This window comes from Cordyceps javanica, chromosome 6, assembly GCF_051103115.1.
Source record: "Cordyceps javanica chromosome 6, complete sequence".
Classification (NCBI taxonomy): domain Eukaryota; kingdom Fungi; phylum Ascomycota; class Sordariomycetes; order Hypocreales; family Cordycipitaceae; genus Cordyceps; species Cordyceps javanica.
The window spans coordinates 2,502,900-2,526,495 of NC_139300.1; the positions used below are offsets into that span (position 1 = coordinate 2,502,900).

The window sequence follows — 23,596 nt, forward strand, 5'->3', positions numbered from 1 at the left end:
TGTACAACGTATAATAACGTGGCTAGCTAGCCTCATTGCGCATTTAAGGAACAACAAATACACATCTTTTCGTATGCCTTTTCTCCCAAATCGTTTCCTTCATTTCTTTTTCGCTAGATTATTCGAAACACCTTTATTCCTTGCTACCCTTAAAGTTCATCTTGATCGAGTCCGTACCCGTCTCGACGACGCAGTAGCCTTCGGCCGCGGCCGCCTCGCCGCTGGCCGCCTTCTCGTAGGCGGCATCGCTGCGGTCACACAGCACGCCGAGGTCGGCCTCGCTGAGGATGTCCTCGCCGCCCGTGGTCTCGAAGACCTGGCCGTCCTTGAGGAGCAGCTGCTCGAGCGCCTTTTCGTCGAGGCCGGCGGCGGCGGCGGCGGCGGCCCCGTCCCTCTTCTGGCCCATGGTCTTGAAGCCGCCCTTGCGGATGACGAGCTTCTCGAGGCGGCGCTTGGCGTCGGCGGCGAGCAGCAGCTCCTCCTCGACGGTGCCGCGCGTGGCGAGGCGGTAGACGATGACGGGCCGCAGCTGGCCGATGCGGTGGCAGCGGTCCTGCGCCTGCAGGTCCTGCTGCGGGTTGAAGTCGGAGTCGAACAGGACGACGGTGTCGGCGCTGGCGAGGTTGATGCCCTGCCCGCCGGCGCGGGTGGAAAGCAGGAACAGCCGGTGCGCCGGGTCCGTGTTGAACTGGTGGATCTGCTCGCGCCGCGACTGCTGCGACACGCCGCCGTCGATGCGGCACACGTTCCAGCCGCGCAGCTCGCGGCAGTAGTCCTCGAGGATGTCGAGCTGCATCGCAAACTGCGAAAAGATGAGCACCTTGTGATCCCGGGTGAGCAGGTGTCGCAGCAGCCGGTCGAGGAGCAGCATCTTGCCAGACGCCGTGACGATGGACTCGTCCACCGGAGTTTCGGTGGCGATGGCCCAGGGGTTATAGAAGTTATGGGGGGAGTTGCAGACAAGACGATGTTGAGCGAGGGTATTCCCCAGTCTTTTGGCGGCGATTTGCTTTTCTGGGCAGCAAGGTCAGCAGCTGGTCGAAAAGTCATGGCTGTGTTGTACGTACTGGCTAGCTCGAGCGTCTGGGCGCGCTCGATTTCCTCGGCTGATCTCGAGTCGGGCTCTGCGCCGGAATCTTCGGTGCTTCCCATCTCTTGAACGAGTTTTGCTTCGAATTCGGCGTCGGAGAGGTCGTCGTCGTCTTCCGAGTCGGCGTCCCTGTATGTCTGCGCCTTTCGAGGGCGACCGCGCGTAGACGCTGGAGTAGAACCGCGGCTAGACCTTGCACTTTTCGGCTCGGGATCTGCTGCCACAGCAGCTTGGCTTTTGCGCTTCGAGCCGCTCTTCGTTGGCGTGACAAGAGTCTCTTGTTTTGACTTGGCAGGCATTTGGCGAGTCGATTTGCCCATCATTCTAGTAAAGGCATTCGGTACTGCTGGCGACTCTGTCTTGGTGTCCTCTGATCGCTTACTTCTAGGGCTCTCTCGGACCGGGAGCGAAATCTTATTTTGCTTGCCGTTGGTCTTTGTCTTTCGGGGTGCTGGCTTTGCCGACATGATTTGCTTTTCCACCTTGCTCTGGAGAAATTCGCGCGCATCCACTTTCTTGTTGCTGAAGACATTGTACAAGTCCGTCTGTTCCTTGGTCATTGGCGCGAAAAGTACGTACTCACGCTTCTGAGGGAGATATGCGGCGACGTCCTGCTTGATACGGCGGAGTAGCAGAGGCTGCAGAATGAGATGCATCTTTTTGACCAAGTCTTGCTTCATTTCGTCTTGAATGAATTCCTGGGTTCCCTCTTCATCCTCAAGCCCAGAAAAATCGAACCATGATTCAAATGAATCCCAGTCGGTAAAAATGTTGGGAAGCAAAAAGTGCAGTAGGGACCAGAGCTCTTTGAGATTGTTTTGCAATGGTGTACCGGTAATGAGCAGACGAGTAGCAGAAGTAAATTGGCGCAATTCCTGGAAAAGCTTGGCGTCGGAATTTTTCATGCGATGTCCTTCATCCTATTCATACTATTAGTGGGAGTTCGTCGCATTGTAATGCTACACACTTACAATTATGATAAATTCCCAGTTGATACGCGACAGGAATGATTTGTCTTGAAGAACCATCTCATATGAGGTGCAGACCACTGGAAACTTTTCAGTGGGACGGCCAGCTTGCAAGTGCTTCATGATCTTCTTGGAAAAGATTTCCTGACGCTGATCAGGCTTTCCGTGGTACATTATCACGGGGATGGATGGGGTCCATTTCTCGAATTCGTCCATCCAATTCGACAGTGTGCTCAGAGGTGCGACAATAAGGTGAGGTCCGAGGTAATTCTCCTGTTCTCGCAATAAGGCTATTAGTGCTATGGTCTGCACAGTTTTTCCTGGAATCTTGTTAGCCCGTGTGATTTCCAAGGTATAAGATCACAGTTTACCGAGCCCCATTTCGTCAGCAAGAATTCCGCTCATGCCCTGCGAGCAAATCTCAAACATCCACGTAAGTCCTTCTAGTTGGTAATCACGCATGGTGCCGCCAACCATGCACTTTGGCTGCTCCGCCATCTGCAAATCATGTTCGCCCAGTGTCTGCCCGTCTAGACCACTTCCAACACGCCCCAATACTTGTGTTTTTTTGGTCAAGATGTCGCTGAACGCCGCGCTCTTCATAAGAAGCTCGTCAAGCTGCCTGGCCTGGGCTTCGCGCTCTGCCTTGGTCACAGCCTTTTTCGTTCTACGCTTGCGGGCGACGGCCTGGCGGCGCTTTTCTTCGGCCAAGTTGTTCGCGACGCGAGCCTGCTCTTCCACCTTTTCGAGCTCATCCTCGTTGATCATTTCGGTTTTTGGAGAGCGGTCTGGCGGCGGCGAGCTGGCAGGGCTAGAGCCGTCTTTCGCTTTGGACATTATGGACTCGGCGTCGGAAGATGAGCCCTCGTCCATGGTTTTTTGGTAATATTCGCTGGTATTGCTAAGGGCCTTCGACAAAAAGCGCTTCCGGCATCAATTGAGAGCCTTTTGTCAGTAGAAGGTCGATTCACTGAACCAAGCTTGTGTCGACGCCGAACACCGAGTTGGGGCTAGCAGGCTCGTGAATTACGCTTCAAATTGTCTTCACCCTTGCGGCCGGAGCTCAGAGCAAAGTGAAGAATAACCAGTCAATTGCAGTAGCACGTGCAATTAGGCGAATTGTCAATATTTATAGTACAAGGCCCCAAAAATTGCGACGATATAGCTGACGGTGAACACAAGAATGTATGATGTTGAAACTGGCCCAGACCTTGCCACCCACAGTGACTGGAACGCGACGCGACGTAAAGTGTGCGCGAAGTCACGTGTAAATAAAGTGATGAAGAGTGCGCTGTGAGGAGGATAGCAAGGGGTTGGGCAGGGAAGCGGTGATTTAAATCGCAGAACAGATCATTTGTATGACGGAATCGAGTAACGTCTCGGGCTATTTAGATTCTATCTCGGGCGCCGCTTGCTGCCTAGCACCGATTCCACGAAGACGATGGGAACTTTGAATCATGATCAAGTACATCGTGGAGCGGGCTAGCTGATCGACACGTACCCTATACCCAACCGTGCATCGGCTTCGTGGCCGTATGCCAAGAAATCAGCGCTGAAATTCTTCCAGGTACACACAAATATAATGTGAAAATATATTTCACGAGATTACATTTCAATTCGCATAAATGGTGTAGCTGCGGAACGTCAGGATGGAGATGGTGACGGAAAGCGCCGAGGCAGTATCAAGGAAGGTCGCCATGTACTGAGTTACTGTGTGGGACTGAATAACAAGATTGTGCAATTTTCTCCTTTCTAGTAGATGCCGCACCTCAGCGTCATGAGAATAATTTCTTTTTTCAATTGGCAAAAATAGTACTCATCTGTAGTGCCGTATGTTGTCCAAGTGATGAAGCTGAGAACTGATAAGTACTTAGATCCTTGACCAATTGAGTTCACTCCAGTTACTACCGAGTGTGTCCCGAATACGACCGTCAAGGTTGAGAGCCTTGGCGATTAACTACTATTAGTTGATTAATGATGTGCATTCTAAATCCTGGAGCCAGCTGGCCTCGCACGTTACTGCCTAGCCAATTCACATACCGGCTAGTCATTCAAGCAGATCTCTATTGCTCCAGTAATGCAAGTACCGTTTCGAGAACAATGAGAAATACCGAACGCTTGAACGAGCAATCCCTACCCGTCGCTGTCAAGGATCCTCCGTCGCTGTCTAGTATCTACTACAGACCCCTGCTATGATGGCTGGATGGCTTGGACGGGTGAGACCTGGGTATGGGCACTCGCCGTTTTATTATCCACAGGACTGTGACCAAGATCACTGGACAGTCAGTAATATTGATGACCCTCATCAGCTGCAGAGAATTTTTTTATAAATTTCCCGACAACCCGAAGGTCAATCGGTGGCCTTCAACGTTAGCCACTCGCACACCGCTGTGGGGGCGTTTGTGGTTCTCAAGAGTAATGGGAACCAGAAATATCCGGCCACAACAGGCAACTGACGGCAATCTCTTCCTCCATTCTCCCCTCCTTTGTTCTCCAACAGCAGAGCAGGCACCACCTATTGCTACCCCAAGCAATGAGCTACTTTAGGCCCCTGATGAGGCCGGAGGCGCAATGGGTTCCTGTGGGCCCCCTTGCGCAGTTCCCCGACGTTGGCGTCGACGATGGCAATCTCATCCAGTCCCGGACTTGCAACGCCAAGAAGAGCCAGCCCGGCTGCCGCATCTTCCTCGTGCCCAAGACGGATCCTTCCCAGGTGACCGAGATTGCCATTCCGGCCGGCGCGGCGACGTCCCCGAGCGAGGGCCAAGACCTGAAGGATCAGGTCGTCGTGTTTCGCTACCGCGGCAAGGTGCACGCTCTCGACCATGTGAGTTATGCTGCCAAAGCAGACTCGAATTCCTGCGGCGCGCTGCTAACGTCGCCTGTCTTACTGCCCGGACCCATAGCAATGCCCGCACAACGCGTACCCGTTGTCCAATGGAACGCCCTTTGACATTGAGGACTTTGGCGTCGTCCTCAGTGCCGGTCTCACCTGCCCGAAACATGGATGGTCCTTTGACATCTTTACTGGTCAGTCGGACCGTGGTCTTTACAAGCTTCCTGTCTGGGAAGTCCAGCTCCGGGATATACAGGGCATTCCTTGGTCCGGCACTCTGACCGACGGGCCCCTTGATCATGGCCAGACCGTGTGGGTGCGGCGCCGACAGAAAATGGGCTAAAAAGGTTCAAAGCCCCCAAGCTCCTCATTCTCCCTCACGTCAATCGTCGCAGATAACGTGGTCGGTCGGCTCCTGCGCTCTCCACTTTCCAAATGGCGCGAGAAGCACGATGAGACAATCAAGTTCCACAATGAGATCGCCACCCATTTCGTGAATTGGGGCAGCCCTCCATATGATTAACTATAAAACAGAAGTTCCTGTCCGGCTTGCGTTACTAGTTCCACTCGCAAAGCAGTCAACCCACTTAACTGCTTTGTCTGCCTTCTGTATTAGGCAAGTGCTTCTCTGCGAGTTGGCTAATACGCTTCGCTCGCGGTGGTGTCGGATGCGACCTTGGCCCGCCCTTGTATTGCATCATGCCTCGACGCCTCGACTCAACAGCTCCTGTCAGTACTGGTAGATGCAAATATTCAAAAGCACAGATTCTCCCCGCCATTCTTCGTCGACGTCCGCTCCTCTAATCTCCCATCAATCGTTGTCTCTGAAGCTGTCACGCAATCCAGCTGCCTCTTTGAAGCCGGTTGCAATGGCTCTCCTTCTCCCCGTCCTCGTGGCCACCTTGGCTGCCGCCTCTCCACTGGCTCAGTTCGTCTCCAAACAGTCGCTTGACTCTGTTCCCGAAGGCTGGTCGCTCCAGGCCGCCGCGCCCCCGGACCAGAAACTGAACCTCTACATCCGTCTCAAGGAGGAGAACCTCGACCAGCTGGCGAAGCGAACTCTTGAGATCAGTGACCCTGACCACCCCGACTATGGCAAGCACCTCACCAAGGCTGAGATCGATGCTCTCACTGCCCCTACCAGAGAAACCGTTGACTCGGTCTACAAGTGGCTCTCATCCCATGGCGTTGATGCTGGTCAAATCGATAGCGGCTTCGTAACCGTCTCCGTCAGCGTTGACCAGGCCCAAAAGATGCTCAACACCGACTATGGCGTGTACACTCAAGTCGCCACGGGCCGCGAAACTGTGCGCACTACCAGCTACAGTCTGCCCCAATACGTTCATGGTGCCATCGACATGATCCAGCCCACCACCCTTTTTTCCGACCTTGGCCTCAGCACCAGGAACATGATCCTAGACGATTATACCCCTTCTGCCATCCAGGCTCGCGCAGACGATGTCTGTGACCGGGAAGGCTCATCAACCAAGTGCCTTCGCCAAAACTACAACATTCACGGGTACAATGCCTCCAGCGGCAAAACTACATTCGGCATCACCGGCTTCTTGGGAGAGGTGCCCGACCCGATCAGCCTTAGCAACTATCTGAAGAAGTATGATAGCGACATTCCCTCGAACACTAGTTTCAGGGTTGAGACCATCAATAACGGGCCTAGCCAACCGGGTGGCGTAGGCGAAGCGGATCTGGATGTTCAAATTTCTGTCGCTTTGGTCCATCCTATTGAGACCGTCTTCTATTCTACCGGTGGTAGTCCGCCAACCACTGGACCTGGCGGTGAGCAAAACGAGCCCTACCTTGACTGGCTTCAGTACACCTTGGCTCTGGAACATCCTTCTCGAACATACTCCATCTCCTATGGTGACGATGAGCCCACGGTCCCGACGGACTACGCCGATACCGTTTGCGAGCAATTCCTGAAGCTCGCCGCTCGCGGTGTCAGCATTCTTACTGCCTCCGGTGACTCGGGCGCTGGAGGCAACAGTGCCTGCCAGGGCGACAAGATCACCTACCAACCCTCGTTCCCTGCCAGCTGCCCCTGGATCACGGTCGTTGGCGGGACTACCAGTTATGGCTCTAACGAGCAAGCTTTCAGGGACGGTGGTGGCGGCTTCTCCAACCACTTCTCCACTCCCGCATACCAGGCTGCCGATGTCAAGAGCTATGTTGCAAAGCTCGATAACCAGACTAGGGCATCCTTCAACGCATCTGGCCGTGCCTTCCCCGATGTTGCAGCCCTCTACACCAACTATCCCATCTTCAGGGGTAACAGGCAGAGCTGGAGCGGTGGCACCAGTGCCTCTACTCCCACCACTGCTTCCATCATTGCCCTTCTGAACGACTACCTCGTGTCTAAGGGCAAGAAGCCTCTTGGATTCTTGAACCCATGGCTCTACAAGACGGGCAGGGCTGGCTTCCGTGATATTGCCAAGGGACAAAACAACGTGTGCAAGACGAAGCCTGCTTTCCCTGCCGTTGCGGGTTGGGATGCTGCTACTGGTCTTGGTGTCCCCGACTTTGCCAAGCTCAAGGCACTTTTGTAAGCGGAAAAAATGAATAAAAATAACTATATAAATAAATAAATAGATAAATAATCAAAATCATTAATGTGAATAATAGTATGAATCATAGTGATATCCGTAATCTTCCCGATTTCCTTTGGTCCTGTCTCAAACCTGGCCAAGGTCAATGTCACCCCCACGCAACCATTATGCGGGGAGATCTCCGATATAGGCCGCTTGCAGGCAGTAGTCCTGACTCAAATACCTCGGACGTATCGAACGGAGGAAATGTTCCTATCTGAAAGATGATGGTTTGCTATAGATATTGAATGTTGCCCCATTATACCTAGCCACAAGAATTTCGGCGGTAGCAGCGTGCCCAGTACTTGAGGTGCGGGCACCCATAACATCATGAAGGACAGGACTACTACCACCACGCAGCCAGGTGACTTGGAGTCGAGCATCGCCATCATGCCGGCACCTGCCGTCGGCGAGAGGATCACAAACCACTCACGCGATGATGGCGGCGGCGGCGATGATGACGGTGGCCGGAAGCGCGACCCCAACCCCAAGGTCCTTGGCGCCTTTGCCGAGCTGGCGCACACCAAGCGCGGGCTGCGCCAGCGCCACATCCAGATGATTGCCCTGGCCGGCACCATTGGCACGGGCCTGTTCCTCGCGACGGGCCGGGCGCTGGCCAGCGGCGGGCCGCTCGGCGTGCTCCTCGGCTACGCCGTCGTCGGCGCGCTCGTCTGCGCCGTCGTCTTCTCCGTCGCCGAGATGAGCGCGCTCGTCCCGCTGTCGGGCGGCGTCGTCCGCCACGCCGAGCACTTCCTGGACCCGGCGCTGGCGTTTGCGCAGGGCTGGAACAGCGTCTACGCAAACGCCGTCCTGCTGCCCGCCGAGATGGCGGCGTGCGCCGTCATCGTCGACTACTGGTCGCACGCCGTCAGCCACGCCGTCTGGATCGCGCTCCTCGGCGGCCTGCTGGTGCTGAGCAACTTTTTGCTCGTGGGCGTGTACGGCGAGCTGGAGTTTGTGTTTGCGCTGCTCAAGATTGCGCTGATACTGGGCGTGAATATCATGGTACGGTAGTCCCTTCCTTCTTCTTCTTTTCCTTCTCTACCCCCTTCTATTACTTGCAATTTTTCGGCCCCCCCCCCCCCCCCCCCCGGGGACCTTTTCGCTGCTAACGCATCTTTTCGCGGACAGAGTATATGCATCACCGCCGGTGCGGGTCCCCAAGGCGAGGTCATCGGCTTCAAGTATTGGAGCGACCCCGGACCGTTCGTGCAGTACCTGCAGATCCCCGGCGCCTGGGGCCGCTTCGTCGGCTTCTGGCGCGTGCTCGTCAGCGCGGCCTATGCCTTTTCCAACGTCGAGAACCTGTCGGTCGCGGGTGCTGAGACGCAGAATCCGCGCTACAACATCCCCAAGGCGGCGAGGCGCGTCTTTTGGCGCATCATGATCCTCTACATGGTCACCATCTTCTGCATCGGCCTCGTCGTCCGGTCCGATGACAAGGCGCTGACGGCACGGTCGGGTGACGCCGGCGCGTCGCCCTTTGCCATTGCGGCCATCAACGCGGGCATCAAAGCCGCGCCGTCCATCATCAATGCCGTGGTGGTGACGAGTGCCTGGAGTGCTGGAAACTCGGGTACGTTCTTTCAGGGCAAAGCCTCTTTCCCGGAGTCTCTGAACGGGAGTGTCATCTCTAACATATCTTCTTCCTGTAGCCATGCTGGTAGGCACACGTACGTTGTACGGTTTGGCACTGGAAGGCCACGCGCCGAAGTTCTTCGTCAAGACGAACCGCTTCGGCGTGCCCTGGATATCGGTGTCTGCCGTCGGCTCGTTTATGCTGCTCGGATTCATGACGCTGTCCTCGGGCGCGGCCGTTGTTTTCGGCTGGTTCCAGGACCTCGTCTCCGCGGCGTCCCTTGTGCACTGGATCAACATCGAGCTCGTCTACCTGCGCTTCTACTACGGCTGCCAGAAGCAAGGAATCAGCCGTGACGAGCTGCCGTGGAAAGGACCTCTGCAGCCCTATGGAGCCTGGCTCGCTCTCGTGTTCTTTATCGTCCTTTTACTCACGGGCGGTTTCTATGTGTTTATTGACGGTCAATGGAGCCCGCAGGGCTTCGTCTCGGCGTACTTTAACATCCCGCTCATCTTCATTCTGTATTTTGGGTACAAGCTCTGGCGCGGGACGAAGCTGGTGCCGCTCGAGGAGATGCCGATTCGGGACTTTCTGGAGATGGCGCGGAGGGAGCCGGAGGATCTGCCGCCACGTCCGAGGGGATGGCGCCGCCTTAACGTGCTCTGGGGTTAATATGCAGTGGAACAATGCACGCCATAGTTGCCATTACATGCTCAGTGGTCAAAAAGAAGAAGAATAAATTGAATCGCTCCTGCCTCACAACGCCGTGGTATGATAATTCGTTAAATTAGTCGTGAATCGCACATTGTAGAGACCTTGACGTATTCCAGGCCGCAGTGCTGGTGTCGTGACAGGCAAGTTCAGAGTTCGAATACGTGCTGACGTCGCCTTTGCACCCGTGATCACTGTTGAGCAGACAATTAAATTCTGATAGCATAAAAGGAGGTGCGCGTATGAGCTGCGTACTTGTACGTGTAACAGACCCATTGCGGCCATTGAATACTGAAAGAGCTGTCCGGAGCGTGGCAAGTTAGAGACGCGGTGTTTCCAGCGACCATGGACTAACTCGTACCCAATATTATCCAATTCAACACAGTCTCCTTCAGATATAGTTCGAAAAGGCTTGATCTGTATTGTCTGACAATCGTGATCACTATATCGGTCTCCCTAAACATGGCAGTACCGTTAGAAGAGAAGACCGGGACAGCGACAGCACCACCCAAGTTGTCCACAGACCATCGCGAGACTCGACGACGTAGCAGCTGCTATAAAAGCACCGAGAAATATGGCACCAAGACGTAACATGATGTGGATCGTGATAAAGAGCTTAGTAACTGTAGATGGTGCAAAGATGAACAATAGGAAGCGACTGCGATGGGAAGACTGCTTGGCGCTACAGCTATATAAGTCGATCCATTTTCGCGCAGTCCTATTGGCACACCAGTCGTTCCGAGCTGAGGCGGCGAGGAAGAAAAATCAAATAAAGGGTCTAGAACAAGATCTTGCATCGTAACCAGTATAGCGTAGGGTCACAATTGGCTGTAACAGGGCTGGTTTGAAGCTAAGTAGCCTGATTTCGGGACAGGACAGGGCTGAGATCTATTTTCACCGCGCAGCCAGTAAAAACGAGCAAAGTAAGGCTTGTATACGAACAAGATGGTGCCGCATTGCCGGTTGACCATTTCAAAACGAAAAAGCAAATATATAGGAAGCAGAACCCAGCAGCACGAGATGGCTGAGGCCACCACCAAAGCCCACGGCGCAGCTAGGACAAGTATCCGCCATACACAACGTACTATAGAACAATGCCATTTCTGAAAAAAAAAAAACTCTCTGATGAAATTAATCGACAGTGGTAGGATGAAACGGCCATGAATCGACGAGTTTTCTATGATGACATCGCGGGCCTGGTGGGAACTGGGGCCAATGAGAAGAATCTGTGGTAAAAGTGAAGGCGTCAGGGGCGGTGGCATGCTTCATATTGTCTTGAACGCGTTCGTTGACGACACAGGCAATGCCGGTTCGGGATAAAATGCGTGTCATTGAGTGAGAGCCACATGCATGAACGAGTCTTGAGATGCACGCAACCACACAGTCAAGATGTAATTGCCATGGTGGATTCGCTGTCAGTCCAAGGCTGCTGCTCGTTGTTTCATCTCTCAAAGGCTCACGCGACTCTCGGCTCGCAACTCGTCTTGTACTAGATTAGCTCGAAACCGTCCTAAAGCATAGAATGTTTGCAGTTTAGCTGAACTGGGGTACCCAACCGCCTACTAGTTGACTAGTTCGGCATAAAATAAAACTTGCGAGAAAAGCGGCTAGGACAAATAGCGTGGACTGATGGCGAGCAGCAGCTTTCATGTTTGGGACTCAAATATGCATGAATTATGGTTTCTTTTGCCATTCAACCATAGATCACAAGCAATATGAAAGAGCCAAGTTGCCTTGGTATTTTTCAAATGCCGAGTGAGCTGTATTCAATCATATAGAGCCAAGGTCATGGTCGGCAACACTGCTTCTCTTCTCCTCGCTATAAGCTGTAGGGCTCTGCACCCCGTCGGCGGGAATCCGATCATACAATTGCTACAACGGCACCTTACAATCTGGGTTCCATTGCATGTAGCTGTGAGATTCGACGCAGGTACTGTAGTTGGGCAAATGAAGATTGCTCTAGAACGAACAAGTCTCTGTCTTTCCGAGGACGGACAGTTGTCCCCGTCGTCGGCCTGTGTCGTCGGGCAATTAAAAATGAGGCTCCAGAGCCCTTGCGGGCGTCTTTTGCCTCTATAGGAATTATGCAGACGTTGAAAATGATACGAATAACAATAACTGTCTTTTCGAAAATCACATTCTGTGAGACATTGACAATGGATCGTGCTACACACAACCTGCGCCTGCTTCGTCAGAGTCGAGAGAGTTGGTGCCGTGCTCCTCCTCGGGCTTGGCTATGGGTTGAGCTTCTTGCCCCAGAAGAAACTGCGCGAGTCTTTCGGCGTCGGATACTCAGTTGAAGAGATGGCTGAGGCGGAACCCGGCGTGTTTGCATTTGCCAATTTCCCGTCCCTTGTCGCAATACTTTCGTCGTTGACGTATGAATGTGGACGGGCTGGGTAGTTTGATGGCAGCGAAAAACCATCTGTCGGTGCATATTGACGTACATGAGAATCTGAACAAGGTGAAATAGGGGTTTGGGTCACAAAAATAAAAAGGTGCAAAACTGTGTTATAAATGAGATTTAGATTTTAGTCGAATAGAGCATGGATGCGGTTACACTACCGCACGGAGTGATGCGAAGGCGTCATCGTCATTAGAAATCAATGCAACCACTTATGCCGCCAAGATAGAAAACCTGCCTAAAAATGTAGAAGAAAGAAAAAGTCATGAAAAGTAAATAGCCAACTCCAGAAAGCTCCACATATGCAATGCAATGAGCATCACCGAACTAATAATGCCCTGCTAGGTAGGTAGTTATTGACCCACGGCAGTCATGTTTGCGTTGCCCTGCTTGAGGATCGTCTTGTCCTTGGGGATCTTGTCTAGGAGCGAGTCGGGCAGGTTCAGATGATCCTTGACGACCTGCTTCGGCGTGAGAGCCAGCCACTGCGCCACCGAAATGTCGGTAAACTTGGGCGCCAGCAGCACCTCGAGGAAGACGAGGTCCTCGGTGCCCGTGTTCTCGACATAGTGCGCGCCGGCTTTGGGGATGTACCCGACGTCGCCGGCGGTGAAGTCAAAGGTGCGGCCCGCGTCCGGGGCCTTGTAGATGGTGACGCGGCCGGAGCCCTGGAGGAAGTAGTCCCACTCGTCAGAGGTGGTGTGCCAGTGCATCTCGCGCATCGCGCCCGGACGCACCGTCACGAGGGCGGCGGAGAAGCCGGCCGCGATCGGGAACGTGGTGGGGTCCAGGATCTTGACCGTGCCCCCGGGCGTCTCGAACGGCATCTGCTGCGACCAGTGGTAGGTGTAGGCGTGGGCGGGGTCGACGGCGCCGGCCGGGCCGGTCACGGTCTGCTCCTGGATGTCCTTGGGCTGCGGCGTGCCGTTGAAGATGTACAGCTCCTTTTGCGGAATGTCCTTGAAGGCGTCGACGGGCGCGTCAAAGTTCTTGGCCAGCACCGACGTGGGCGTGCGCGCAAACATCTCCGACACGAGGAACGTGCCGTTCTCGTCAAAGTCGCCCTGGTCAAAGACGAGCAGGAACTCGACCCCTTGGTCAAAGGCCTGGATCGAGTGCGGCACGCCGGCGGGGAAGAACCACACGTCGCCCGCGCACAGGTCGTCGGTGAAGGTCTGCGACTCGTCGTTGATCGCCGCGACGCGCACGCAGCCCTTGATGACCAGCGCCCACTCGGCCGCCGTGTGCCAGTGCAGCTCGCGGTACGCGTTGGGCGCCAGCTTCATGTCCACGCCGGCCATGGCGCTGGCGCTGGGCAGCACGTCCACGTTTTGCTGGCGCGCCCAGCCCGACGTCTTGCCGGTGCCGAAGCGGTTGTGCGACAGGCCCATGGGCCACATGGCGTTGGGGACGCTGCCGGCGTCCGTGCCGGGAGGCGCAAAGAGATCGGGATTCAGCTTCTCGTACTCGTAGGTGCGTGCGCCGTCGGCACTCGCACCGCCGCTGCCTCGGTAGGGCTCCGGCTTGTCCACGCTGTTGAAGTCGAGATATAGTCCCAGGTCGGCGTCTTCGTCCTGACCGCTGACCAGGCTCGGATTCTCGACCTCGGCGCTGTCCTTTGTCACGTCCGGTATCTTGGCAGTGCCACCGAGAAGGCTGCTATCGCCGCGAAGGCTCCCGACCGGAGCTTGGACGCTAGTCACTGCAGGTGTGACGCCGGCGATCGGGCCTTGGTTCCCGGCATACTTGATTCTGTACCCCTGTCAGCGCTGTTGTGCAGGAAACGTTGGGGGGGTTCTTATTTCCTTACTGTGGCGCAGCGTAAGCACTACCTGTCAACGACAAAAGTAGTAATGTCTGTAAGCTAAACATCATTGTGGCTGCAGTAGATCCGATGTTTCGGCCGCGATTGAGCTAGAGAATGCCTTTGAAATGGGCTTGCAAAGAGCTCGACGACAGCGGCGAGGATGGCCTCGGCTCTTAAATATCCTCAACCATCTAGTGCTTTGACGCCAGAGCTCGGCATCAATATGCCGCCAGGTTCGCACGAGTCAATATCGTCATGCGAGTTCCCAGGACTGGGCGAATCTAGCTTTCCTGGGCCGCTAATTCCGGAGTGATCAAATCATCGATACATGATTTACGTCGACCACCATTGGTGGGCATGGGCAGTCTAATTCTGGAGTCCGGTGCTCCACGGCATCCGTGCAAAGCCAAGGCAGCTAACAAATACTTTGCACAAGCAAAAACCAGCAGGCTAGAGCCTCCTGCGACAGGCCGTCACCGCAGTAGCGTGAATTGGCGATGCTACGCCGGCACATGCGTCCCGCGAGTAAAGAGTGCTTGCTACCAGTAGGAGCTCGTTGCTTGCACTGCCCCCCTAGTTATCTGCTGGCCCAAGCTGCAGTCGTTTTTCATCCATGCGCTCTCGCGCCTCTGTCGCTCCTTCACCGCGAACTGGGGGCGGACGGAGCTCTAGCTTCTCCATCCTGCGCCCACTAACTAGATAGCTAACTACTTCTTGCCGAACACCCGATTGCGTTGCATATGCTCCTAGGCAAAAGCCAGGGAAAAGAGGGTCTCAGATCCGCATCGGCGCGCCGTGGGCTGGGGATGCTGGAGTGTAAGGGGGACCGTCGGTGTGCATACACGTCACCAAGTTACCAAGACAGGTCCGTCAAGTTTGCAAACATCAAGGGCGCTGTGTGATGAGCTGGCAACGTATGTACGCGCGCGGCCGTGTATCCGGCTTCTCCAAGAGAGGTCTAGCCGAACTTGCCTTTGTGTGCTCACCCTTCCGGTACTGAACCCCGGTATATTAATGGGACCCGTCGCTCATGCGGAGATGGCAAGGCCAGATCGGCCGTGATAATGCGACTTACCGCTCGTCCCAGGAGGCTGGAAGGGGCTTCGAATGTCTTACTTGCGGTGATAACATCATGGCCACCAATTGCCAAGCACTTGGCAGTAGCATTGCAAATACCCCGGCGCTATGACCTCACACTTTGGCAACACCAACAACCGCTGCTCCTGAGTTTATTGGACAATCTTGCAGGGCTTTTGGGCGAACCTGACTCAATAGAATGGCGCTAGCTAGGGTACGAGATCGGTAGCAACAATCCCGATACACGAAAAGCCCCCAAATCTATCACCAAAGAATAACTGACAGAATTCCCAGACGGCCGTGCGAGCTCCTAGTAACTCAACATTAACCTTGAATATCATGCTCGCGACGTGGCATGCCTATGAACCAATGATATCCTTGCAGCACGTGCGCCAATTGTAGCTTGAGATTTCACGTCATACGGCCAATACCTTTCGACGAGCATCCGCTAGATACGAGAACGTCTGGTGTTTCCCACAAGCCGTTTCAGTACCACAGTGCAGGCGCGGCCGCCGCCGCCGCCGCCGCTGCCAATGAAGCATGACCGTGATGTCGGGGTACAGAGTTAGTGACCGCTGCAGCCTGTTGTCCGGGGAAAAGCATGAGCTAAGTGAGCTAAAAAGAACTTAAAGTGAACGAGGAATGTGCGTCGAATGATCTTTCGGTTGAAACGTTCCCTGTGGCATTTTATGAGTCTGCGAGGCGGGAGTCGGGAGGCTTTTACGCATCCGGTAGTTGCGCCCTGCGCGTTTCAGCGTTCTCGTGTAAATACGTCCGCCTCGTGCAGGAATACGATCGCATTTCGTGGCATCAATTGCCTGCAGCTGTGCACACCGGAGACTATCGAACCTATACGCCAGAGCTGATTATGAGGTGTCACCTGCATATAGTATTCAGCCACCTGCCGCAGGTATACATGTCATGGCACGTCTCGACTAACACACTCGGAAAAGTATCACTTTACAGACGAATGTAATCATACGGTGGCTTTCAGTCAACATGACTCAAACACGACAGACCTCATACGAGGACAGAACTAAAGTCTGAAGCCCTTCCAACGATACCTGGAGATGTGGCGGTAACTTTATCAAAATTGCGTAGGTCATACGACGTGCCGAGAAAAGCTACAGGTCGGCAGATAATTGCCAAGTTTTTGGCAACATGCCGGCAGAGGGAAAACCGTAGGCGGGCGAAACGCACTGATAGAGCAAGGGAACGAGGGAAAAACACCGAGAAAAACCCGGGCCGACTTGATCGACTGGAATTGATGCATTGTTGTCCCAGCCCGGCCGTGCGGCTGATTTGCAGGTGCACATTGCAGTACAAATGTGTGGCCCTGTTCATCCTTGGGTTGGCGCTACAAAGCGACTGCCGCGACCATAGGGTAAGAATTGGCGTTGAACTTTGGGCTTGGTCACAAGTGCCTTTCGACTATTGATCTTGAAAGCAATCTGGATCAAAGGCTCAGCAAACGGGTTGAGCCCATTGGTCACGGGCATCGTGAGGGCTGTCGAGGAAGAAGCCCTTGCACTTGCGGCGAAAAAGTTGGCGGCTAGCCACATCTTGAGCGCACTCACACCGACTTGTTTACCCCCGCTGCGAAATTACATGCCGCTCGGGTACTTGTAGGTTTCACACTATTTGGATTGCACATCATATACGGATCGGTTGAAGAGGCCAGGCCCCAGAAGTTTGTCAAAAGTGAAAGGGTATATGCCGATCCAAGACGTGCCAGGGTCCGGGGAGAGTGCATGATGACGTGACGACCTTGGCCGTTGATTGCTAGATAAAGGATCTTTTTGGCAAAATCTTGCCCCTTGACGGCGTAGTTGGAAGACGACATGGGTTCGCCGAAAGGAGCTGTGCCAGTTGCTGAGCATACAGCGATAACCGTCGGGCTCGCGGTCACATAGGTTGAATGAACCAGTGGGTGATGTTTGGGTAGATAGAGACTATTAATCTCCTCTCTTATTCTTGGGGTTTTTTAGTTTTGGGATTTTTTATTCTTGGGAAAAAAAAAGTAGGACTCGATACAAGACGCGCTTCTAGATGCCTTCTGGTATGCATGAATCGTCCCTAGAAGCTTCGTCAATCAATCCAGAAGTAGCCTTTCCGCTCCCTCGGAGGTCTCTCCGGTCTCACTGAAGCTAACTTGATGTGCACTTGTTTTCCGATTATCCGCCCGAAATGCCGCCTAGGTGCCCTTTATCTTGTGCAGAATAGCTGCAAAGCAAGGATAGGCGTTTAATCATGGAATTGCTCGCACGCTGGTGGCAGAGTTGATAGCTTGCCAGCCTCTAAATATTTTCCAGTATCATAGGGTCTATCAAAAGCAGCAGAATATTAATTAATGTGTTTTAAGGGCTATATTATTGCAAAAAAGGCCCCCAAACGCATTTGCATTTCCGGCATGCCGTCACGAAGAGAAGCCGAGTCAACGAACTTTGAACATTCTTTGAGTCATACCAATGTCCGAAAGGCATGTGCAAGTTGGTCCTATGGGTGTTTCGATTTCCACTTCTAAAGCGTAACACGGCCGACTTCAACTAGGCAACCGCGGCTGTATGCTACGGGCAGAGGCTGAAAATAGAAGACAACGAGGCTGTTGCCGTAAATGAACCTCATTAGCGCCTTATGGCAGAGTATCCGCCGGCCATTCTTCTTCAAGTCACTGGCGCCGTTGCCATGATGGGAATTTTGGCGCCAGGAAGCCTTGCCCTGTCCCAATAAGGCAGTTACCGAGCGGGCAGTGTGACTCAATAGAGACGGAAAATGCCGTATTTCCGAATATTGACTCGAAATTGAAAACGTAAATCTCGAATAAAAGCGGCCAAATTCCCCCTTGAACATGGAATCGGACGCCGCCTTCCCAACACGCCCTCATCAATCCCTGTATCGCTTGGTTCGGCTGCTCTCCGCGCCATAGTCGCCGCCATGGGTTGCGGAGCATCAAAGCCTGCGAATCCGGCAACCGCTCTCGCCAAGCGTCTGGATGAACAAGGACCACTATCAGAACTTGAGTGGTACTGCCGTCCTGTATGGGGCCAGTACATCGAATACATTTACGGCCAAGCCAAGGAGAATGGGAGCATCGGAAAACTTCGCCAGAACTTTGGCGAGGTCCTGAACAGCACTGCCAAAGACTTTTTGGAGATGGAGTACCCGGAATGCGCCAAGGCTGGCACGACTGAAGACTTGCGCGACGGTACAGGTCCATTTGGGAGCAACTCAAGCCCCTGCGTCGCGACCAAGGCGTTTGTCACGCTAGATGAGGGTTTCAACGGCAGCGCGTATGCCTACACTCTGGTGATTGACAGTCCGATGGCATGGAAGAGTGTATCTGACGGCGCGGGCGGCGCGCTTCCCAAGCGTATCGTGGATGCGCCGCAGACAAAGCTTGCGCAACGGTCGCTCACTTCCATCCTGGATTCAATGGACAAAGGAGGGTCAAATGTTCGGCACTGCGTCATAAATCTAATCATTGGCTCCGTCATGTTGTCGGCCCGATGGAAGCCTCACAACCTCATTCCCAGCCTCGCTCTCATTAGCCAAAATGCCGACACAGAGCTTCCAGGGCCAAAGACGAGCTCAGATGACGACCATGGTGCAACACCACCCCTTGGCCCCCAGCGAATGTTCCGTTCGCACATGTTCATGTCGGTGCTCAAAACCCTGGAGACTGAATATCCCGGTTGCACAATCTGGGATGCCGGCGAAATGCCTTTCCGCGTTGAGGACGAGCCGTACCCGCACAGTGCACGGTTTCTCGTCTGCCGTGAGTTTGATCAAAGAAACAAGGACGTGAAAACTTTTGACTTCAAAGTTGAAGGGCCTGATACGCATGGTAACAATACCGTCGCCACGCTCGTTCGAGCGCGCGATCCATCGGAAGACCCCGGCGGTATTGTCTGTCTTGCAATCGTCGTCAATGTCGACCCTGAGGATCAATGGCCGAAACGAGACATGGAAAAGAACCTTCCCATCATGGCGTCGGCTCTTGAGCAGTCCACAAAGCATGGCATGATCATGTCATTCTTGAAGGGTTTTGACAGATGCGCTCTGCGAGTCTGGGTCGGCCAGGATACCAGGCATTACACACTCATCACCCCCCACACAAAAGGGGAAACAGCCCAGCATGTGCAACAGTTTTCGGACCTGCTATTTGGCGGCCCGGTTGATCCGCTGAAGCCTTCCGCCAACCTTGAGGACGCCAGCGACTTGGAAGAGACTTTTGGTGTCAAGCTGACGAGGAAGGAGGAGCACCGTCTCTGGGAATCCGAGAGCCACTTTCAAAAGATGCGCCACGCGATGCAAGAAAGGGCCAAGGCAGATCCGGGTCGGTATGAGCAGATTGGCATCATTGCCGGCCATCAATCAGCTGCGAAATTTATGGAAAACAACTTTGGCGACAGGACCATTTCAGATGAAGGAGAGCTGCCACAGCCAGATCAAGATGGCATTTTAAAGTTTGGAAACACGAAAATGCTGGTAGCAAGGGACTTGAGCCAAGGACAGAGTAGCATTGTCGCCGTACTGGTCGCCATTCCTTGCCCTGTTCCAGGTTACAGCGCCATGGTGGATAGGGAAAAGCTGTGGGTTGATACGCCAGAGATGAAGCGGGCCGAGGACACCTTGCTGGCCGTCTTGGAGAAGTGGTACGGCGAGGGCAAGGTATCAACGAAAGACTGCTTTGTGCAGGTGATGATGGGCATGGACGCCGCCACCTACCAATTCGTGGACGGAGAAAAGTTTATCGACTATCCAGAGGAGCGCATGAAGCAGATTCGATGGCAGTGAAATGGCTCTCTGGTAAAAAGTGTGGCAAAGGGGATTGCCATCACATAATTAAATGCCGTACTACCCGGCCAATTTCATACCCTTTTGTTTATGATCGCATGGAATAATGTGGTGGACTTGTTTTATATAACGCTCAATACATCTCATCAGGACTGGTAAATGACCCGGCCTTGCATGTCCAATGCTCCAGTGTGGATTTTACAACTGATCAACCAGCTTACTAGCGACATCGTCAATGTTGGAGCCATAATAATCCGGTGAAGTCTAATTCAAAACACCAGGTTAGCGTCGGAACGGGCGTCGAGACAGTGGCCGCAAAATTTTACGTACCTGGATGTAGAGCACTCCATCTTCCACGACGACCTCGCCGTACGTCTCCTTCATCTGCGAAGCGTCCACGATGCGGAAAGCAATCTTTCCCGACTCGACAGCCTCGTTGAAGCCCTCCTGGAGCATGTCGTCCGAGTCAAACTTGAAACGGATGAGCGCCTTGGCAAGGGCCTCGTAGTAGAGGTAGACAAAGGAGCCGAGGTTGTCCTTGAAGTTGGCCTTGGTGCCGCTGAGCTTGGCATAGGCGGCCTCGAAGCCGGGCTCCAGGGCGTAGTCCCTCTTCAGGACAGCGTTGATCCGGGCGCTGACCTCGGCAATCTTTGCCTCGTAGTACTTCTTGATGTCGATGCGCGTCTCGTAGCTGATGCCCTCGGAGGGCACCTCGTTGAGGGCCGTGTTGATCTTTCTCTCGCTAAAGACCTCGTCAATGTTGCTGGCGAGATTGCCGTCCTCCCACAGGATGGCAAGCTGGCCGGAGGAGGTGATGCCGCAGCCGCAGTAGCTGATCTTCTTGTCCGTGTCGAGGTCCATGATCAGGGAGTGGGCGGACGCGAGCTTGTTGATTTCTTGCTTCCCGTCGTCGCCGTGATTGTCAATATATCGGCGGAGACCGCTGACGGCACATCGAACATATCTATTTGAGGAGTAAAGATCAGCCTCCCGCTCCGATTATGATCAATCGCAAAGTCTTACTCTGCAATCATAGCACCAGTGGATTCTTTCGCATAGGAGCCATCGGTGCCGTAGGGATAGATGTTCTTGGGGTCAATGTCAATGGTCCACTTCTCCCCGAGAATGTCGCTAATTTCCTTTTCATTTTCCTCCTTCTTGGACTCCCAGTTGTCTCGGACTGTGCTGGTCAATCACCATAGTAGCTGAGGTGGCAGAGGCGTACATACTGTCCTTGCGGATGGCAAGAGGGAGCTTTTCGGCAGGAGGAAGGCGGCCCATTTCGAGGATGTGTGCTGATTAGATATATAATATAATTGAACTGATATAGTTGATGAGAACTGTTTTAGATGTCTTTCGGACCGAGAAAGGTGTAATTGAATTGTTCATGTAAACCTCGACTGTAGCAGCTCTGAACCTTTATATGCATCGACAGCAGATCCCTGAGATCATCCTCGGTGGTCTCCCACAGCCACAAAATATGCCCAGATTGGGTCCATGATCCATCCACCAAGGTTCTTTCGCGAAAATTACCGATGGAGTTTGGTTTGGGGTTGGTTTTGGACCTGCCTTGCCAACTCACGACGCCAGGCGTACTACCCGACTCCGCGCCGCGCCCAGCCAACGAGACCGTGAAGCTTCGTGCCGCGTTCAGCCTTCCAGCCTTGGGCCAGAGCTTATTTCCACAGCCCCTCTTTTGAGCTTCAAAATTAGCCCTGCGGTTTTCCGAACTGTTTGCTACCCGGACTTTTATTTGGGAGAGGGGGGTTGGGTGGACGCCACCGTGGAGGCGCCGCCACGCGAAAGCTGAGAAGCTCCATTCAGCCCCGTTAGGCGTTTTGCCAAGAACATGTTGCCAGAACGGGAAGAAACGCGGCCAGGCAGAGATGAGCTTCATCCTGGACGAGGTAAGAAGGGGTGATCAGACGAGCCGCGAATAAGAAGGGCGGGCAATTCGGGGGAGAGGACAGTATATCTCAAGTGTCCGCTCCTGCTCTGCAGCCTACCTCTACTACTACAAGGTCGTTGAAAATGCCGTTGTAGGTTGTGTCACTGGCAAAAGAAGTGCGCCATTGATAGCTAACGGAAGTCTGACAGGCCATTGAAAGCCCGTGTTGCTGTGCGCGACCTGTGGGAGTCTGATGGTTCGGACGCGCAGAAGGCTCTCCGCAGCATCCAAGAGACGGTCGGATGGTCAGTACGGTGCAATCCTGATTTTTCCGTTCTTTGGGAAGGTCTGCAGGCTGCGTACGAAGACGCGGGCCAGTTCGTGACCGTCGTTGCCGCCCTCGTACGCATCTGGTGCCAGGAGCTGGACAATCTTCTAAGTGATGCTGCCAACGAAGAGTGGGCGGAAAAGTTTCTTGAAGTGATTGGCGAGTCTGGCGGTAAAACCATCACGCTTCTAGTCAATGTAAGGATGCTCCCCCCCCCCTCTTGGACCCTCCGCTGCTCCAGCGGCTAACGCACGGCATTGGGGGCAGATTGGCAAGCCTGGGGTCGCGGGCACGACATGGAACTCGTCGTCGTCTACCTTTACTCTAGCGCTGCCGAGCACCCGCGTCACCTTTGCACCCGACCACGCGGCAGAGCTTCGCGCCGGCATCTTTGGGGCGTTCGAAGCCGAGGAGACGCCGCCCGCGCCGGAAGATTGGGCGGACCTCGGAGACCCCAAGGTCGCATCCCCCGCCAGGGCCGGAGAGTCCTCCTCCGTCGTCGTCGTGCCGGTTGCTGCAAGGAGCCCAGCGTTCTTGCCGACGCTCAATGACGTGCCGCGACCAGACGTCCTGCAGCTGCAGCCACCCTATCGCCTGATTGTCCACGACCGAGGCAGCTACATCGAGGTGCAATGCAGTCACTCGCCGACGCTGGAGCTGCTGGCTGGCTACCTGGAGAAGTGGTGCCGAGCCATCCCCGGCCGCTCCGACCGTGTAAGTCAGCCCGGGAGCTACTCGTGACCCTTTTGCAGTTGCCATGATCTAACAAGTCCAGCCTCCCCTCATAAATGTCCGACTCAACAAGAGCGCGTTTGGACTGGGAGTCGTGTACGACGCAGTGACTATTGCGCCATACGACAGCCGCGAGCCGACGCTGCTTTCTCCAGTCCTCGTACTGAATTTAGTTGAGAATATACTGGGTTATAAGCTCGTACAGGAGTATGCTCAATCGTGGCGTTTTATTCGAGAAGAGTTTCTAAAGTCGGTAACCTAGCGTATATATCCAGATAGCGTTCATCACTATACGAGACGTTTTCCTGCCCCCTCAAAACTTTGGGCCTTCAGTTTGCAGCTTCCAATGCCCTGAGTCGTCGTTTAGTGACGCTTGAATCGACTGTGATGCTTCCCGTAGGCCGTCTTCCGATTCGGGTCGATCCGCAGGCCACCCGCCGCGTCCCGAAGCGCCGGCACTCAGAAATGCGACTGCCAGGGTGGACGACTTCCAGTCCGCCCGCAGTTTGCTGTAATGACTCATTACAATGATCGTACCTAGAAACAAGAGTTCGAAGATGAACAATACAGCAAAAAAAGTAATGTAACCCCAATGGATGCGGATACATGTCTTTTGCACCAGAGTTGTGCCGCGAGCCTCCCGGAGCATGCTCGGGCCTGTTGCGCCTTGCCTTATCTGTGTGCCAATTGAAATTGCCAGTCCCTTTGCAAAACTAGTGATCAGGTCGATGTCGGTTGTCCCATTTCGCCAAATCCTATATGACCACGGCTTCATATGT

General features: G+C 54.1%; 8 protein-coding genes across 8 annotated transcripts; 5 read left to right on the plus strand and 3 right to left on the minus strand.

The window, feature by feature from the left end:
- Positions 1-133: 133 nt before the first annotated feature.
- V2A60_009191 (SNF2 family N-terminal domain-containing protein) lies at positions 134-2,931 on the minus strand (the record flags this gene model as incomplete). The annotated part of the gene is made up of 4 exons (XM_083260458.1): positions 134-1,014; positions 1,068-2,010; positions 2,062-2,378; positions 2,430-2,931. 4 exons carry the CDS (start codon positions 2,929-2,931, stop codon positions 134-136), a joined length of 2,643 nt encoding a protein of 880 aa, XP_083116584.1.
- Positions 2,932-4,591: 1,660 nt separating this feature from the next.
- Positions 4,592-5,237, plus strand: V2A60_009192 (Rieske (2Fe-2S) protein; the record flags this gene model as incomplete). The annotated part of the gene is made up of 2 exons (XM_083260459.1): positions 4,592-4,885; positions 4,965-5,237. The coding sequence occupies 2 exons, from the start codon at positions 4,592-4,594 to the stop codon at positions 5,235-5,237; spliced, it is 567 nt and encodes a 188-aa protein (XP_083116585.1).
- A 526-nt stretch (positions 5,238-5,763) lies between these two features.
- Positions 5,764-7,455, plus strand: V2A60_009193 (S53 family peptidase; the record flags this gene model as incomplete). Its single annotated transcript, XM_083260460.1, has 1 exon — positions 5,764-7,455. One exon carries the CDS (start codon positions 5,764-5,766, stop codon positions 7,453-7,455), a length of 1,692 nt encoding a protein of 563 aa, XP_083116586.1.
- Positions 7,456-7,824: 369 nt separating this feature from the next.
- Positions 7,825-9,745, plus strand: V2A60_009194 (amino acid permease/ SLC12A domain-containing protein; the record flags this gene model as incomplete). Its single annotated transcript, XM_083260461.1, has 3 exons — positions 7,825-8,499; positions 8,626-9,070; positions 9,150-9,745. The coding sequence occupies 3 exons, from the start codon at positions 7,825-7,827 to the stop codon at positions 9,743-9,745; spliced, it is 1,716 nt and encodes a 571-aa protein (XP_083116587.1).
- Positions 9,746-12,541: 2,796 nt separating this feature from the next.
- Positions 12,542-14,063, minus strand: V2A60_009195 (RmlC-like cupin domain-containing protein; the record flags this gene model as incomplete). The annotated part of the gene is made up of 2 exons (XM_083260462.1): positions 12,542-13,940; positions 13,999-14,063. The coding sequence occupies 2 exons, from the start codon at positions 14,061-14,063 to the stop codon at positions 12,542-12,544; spliced, it is 1,464 nt and encodes a 487-aa protein (XP_083116588.1).
- Positions 14,064-18,006: 3,943 nt separating this feature from the next.
- On the plus strand, positions 18,007-19,869 carry V2A60_009196 (uncharacterized protein; the record flags this gene model as incomplete). Its single annotated transcript, XM_083260463.1, has 1 exon — positions 18,007-19,869. The coding sequence occupies one exon, from the start codon at positions 18,007-18,009 to the stop codon at positions 19,867-19,869; it is 1,863 nt and encodes a 620-aa protein (XP_083116589.1).
- A 198-nt stretch (positions 19,870-20,067) lies between these two features.
- On the minus strand, positions 20,068-21,150 carry V2A60_009197 (uncharacterized protein; the record flags this gene model as incomplete). The annotated part of the gene is made up of 4 exons (XM_083260464.1): positions 20,068-20,133; positions 20,200-20,833; positions 20,893-21,049; positions 21,099-21,150. The coding sequence occupies 4 exons, from the start codon at positions 21,148-21,150 to the stop codon at positions 20,068-20,070; spliced, it is 909 nt and encodes a 302-aa protein (XP_083116590.1).
- Positions 21,151-21,900: 750 nt separating this feature from the next.
- V2A60_009198 (uncharacterized protein) lies at positions 21,901-23,079 on the plus strand (the record flags this gene model as incomplete). Its single annotated transcript, XM_083260465.1, has 4 exons — positions 21,901-21,908; positions 21,967-22,282; positions 22,353-22,799; positions 22,861-23,079. 4 exons carry the CDS (start codon positions 21,901-21,903, stop codon positions 23,077-23,079), a joined length of 990 nt encoding a protein of 329 aa, XP_083116591.1.
- Positions 23,080-23,596: the final 517 nt, after the last annotated feature.